The following is a 2,252-nucleotide window of genomic DNA, read 5'->3' on the forward strand; positions in this document are numbered from 1 at the left end:
CAGAAGGAGGCGGTAATGTGCCGTGACACTGATAAGAAACAGGAAGAAAACAGACTAGTAGAGCAGCTAATGCTAACAGGAATACGTCAAATTCATGTAGCCAGTTAGCCATGTAGCTAGCTACCGATGTGTTTATAAAAGGCATAAATAAACTATACAGAATCGAGTTAACGGATCAAATATCAAAACGAAGGAAGAAGGAGAGGAAATGTGAGTAACAAGATTGCGTAGCTAGTTGTATTAGCTCGCTAATTAACTAACGCTTACTATCGTAAGGACGTTGTTAGCTTAGCTAATGCTAGTTAGCCAAAACAAACAAGCGTTATTTTTTATCAAATTAGGTTGTCTAACCAAACAGACTGTAGTGCAGTCTTTTCTAGACAAGTTATCTAGGTCGCCAAAGTTATTAATTTCATACACAATGTTACAGATTGAAGGCAAAAGGAGAAGCGCTATGGCTAACATTACATGTAAACAAAGGCATTGCTAATTTGATTAGCCAGTACATTTCCCTGACTCTCATAAACAAAAACACAGCAACTTCAAAATGAGCCTGAAGCAGTGTTGTAAAGTTGTGGATAAATTACTTTAATGTTATGCATATATCCTCCTGTCTGATTATCATTTTGAAGTTAGTTTTCCTATTGAGCTAACGTAAATATGTAATATCATGCAGTGTTGTTAAGATGATTAACGTTAATCAAGCAACAACTTAATTGTTACAACCGGTGGACGCAGGCTGACCTATTCTTAATTTATTTACCCATTAGAGCCCAATACAAAATGCTTGTCGAAGTGAGATGCTCCTGTCGTCCACAGACTTCCTGCTCACCTCATAATTAGCCCAACCTTTACAGCCAGCTGGTCTGTCAAAACAGATCAAACCTTTTTTGGATTGTAATAATTGTGTGCAGCCTGGACTAAGCCAATGCTCCATGGACACTGCAACTCTGTCGAGTCAAGTAAACTGTTTAAAACGTGGTCAGCCATAGAAAGGATGTCTAGTCTCACCATGTCATTACTCCTGCTACTCTGACCAGAGAAATGTCTGGATTATTACCTGATGCGTATCATGTTGTGACTGAACAGATGCAAGCCGGTGACCCTGTGGTCGGTGCACCGATGGCAGTAGCTGGGGCTCAGAGTCGGTCGGAGGACGAAGAGTCACTCGGAGTAAAAGATGTTAAAAGGACTGCAACACAGGCGTTTGGCAGTGGTGTTCCCAAACGCAGAAGTTCCTCCAGGTATACTTGTATTTTGCATTATTCCAGCTTTATACTGGAATAATGAATATATTTAGTTTGCATTAAAAGCATAGATGTGTTGTTTAATGCTGCTACAAATATTTATGGTGTCGTTCATCTGCAAATGTTTAAAGGATCGCTGTAAATATTTTTGACACAATAATGTCTTTAGGTCAATAAAGAGGAAGAAGTTTGACGATGAATTGGTGGAGAGCAGTCTCGTGAAGTCGTCCAGTAGAGTCAAAGGCCCTCCTGTCATAGAGCCTGTCCGCTGTTCAGGAAGTGAACCTTCATCTAGCGAGAAAAAAAAGGTATAGAAGGCCTTAGAAACCCCACACATTCTTGAAGTATCTCATAGCAAAGGTCATAAGCTTACAGCGGTTTGATGGACATTTCTTGTGCCTCTGTCAGGTGACAAAATCAGGAACCGCTCTCACACTTCCTCTCACCATGGTAGTAAACCCTGCACCCATCACCAAAAGAGTAAAAAAAAGCAAGCAGCCTCTACACATTACGAAAGACTTGGGAAGATGGAAACCCACTGATGACCTGCTACTTATAAATGCAGTGTTGCAGGTGAGTAGTATAAAGGTTCAAATCAGTGTCCAAAAGGATGGATAATGTTTAGGAATTAATGTGACTAGTCTATATATCTCAATTTATCAGTTTATGATCTAATGAGTCTGTATTTGTCTCTAGACCACAGACCTAACCTCTGTTCATTTGGGGGTCAAGTTCAGCTGTCGTTTCACGTTGCGGGAAATTAAAGAGCGGTGGTACGCTCTCCTCTACGATCCTGTCATCTCAAAGTAAGAAGCAGCTTTTCTTTCCCCCCTCCTAGTTTCTATATTAGTTACCCAGTTAAAAGGTCATTTAATCCTCTCTGTCGTCTCTCTGTTTAGGCTGGCATGGCAGGCCATGCGTCAGCTTCACCCAGAAGCTATTGCAGCAATCCAAAGCAAAGCTCTCTTCAGTCAGACTGAGGAGGCACTGCTGGCAAAGATTGGT

The 2,252-nt window shown here is 41.0% G+C and overlaps 1 protein-coding gene across 2 annotated transcripts in view; it reads left to right on the forward strand.

Annotated features, from left to right (window-relative positions):
* The window catches only part of mcrs1 (microspherule protein 1), a 5,500-nt gene continuing 3,248 nt past the window's right edge, over positions 1–2,252 (forward strand). Inside the window, exons 1-6 of one of the 2 annotated variants that reach the window (XM_029431898.1) lie at positions 1–210; positions 1,090–1,244; positions 1,417–1,555; positions 1,656–1,820; positions 1,944–2,053; positions 2,147–2,252. The exon at positions 2,147–2,252 is cut by the window's right edge and continues 3 nt beyond it. In XM_029431898.1, coding sequence (XP_029287758.1) covers positions 1,090–1,244; positions 1,417–1,555; positions 1,656–1,820; positions 1,944–2,053; positions 2,147–2,252 — 675 coding nt within the window. In that variant the 5' untranslated portion in view covers positions 1–210. Of the gene's footprint in view, positions 211–1,089; positions 1,245–1,416; positions 1,556–1,653; positions 1,821–1,943; positions 2,054–2,146 lie in introns of those variants that run through there. The other variant, XM_029431900.1, reaches the window with a different exon arrangement.

Source organism: Cottoperca gobio, chromosome 5 (genome assembly GCF_900634415.1).
Source record: "Cottoperca gobio chromosome 5, fCotGob3.1, whole genome shotgun sequence".
Taxonomy (NCBI): Eukaryota; Metazoa; Chordata; class Actinopteri; order Perciformes; family Bovichtidae; genus Cottoperca; species Cottoperca gobio.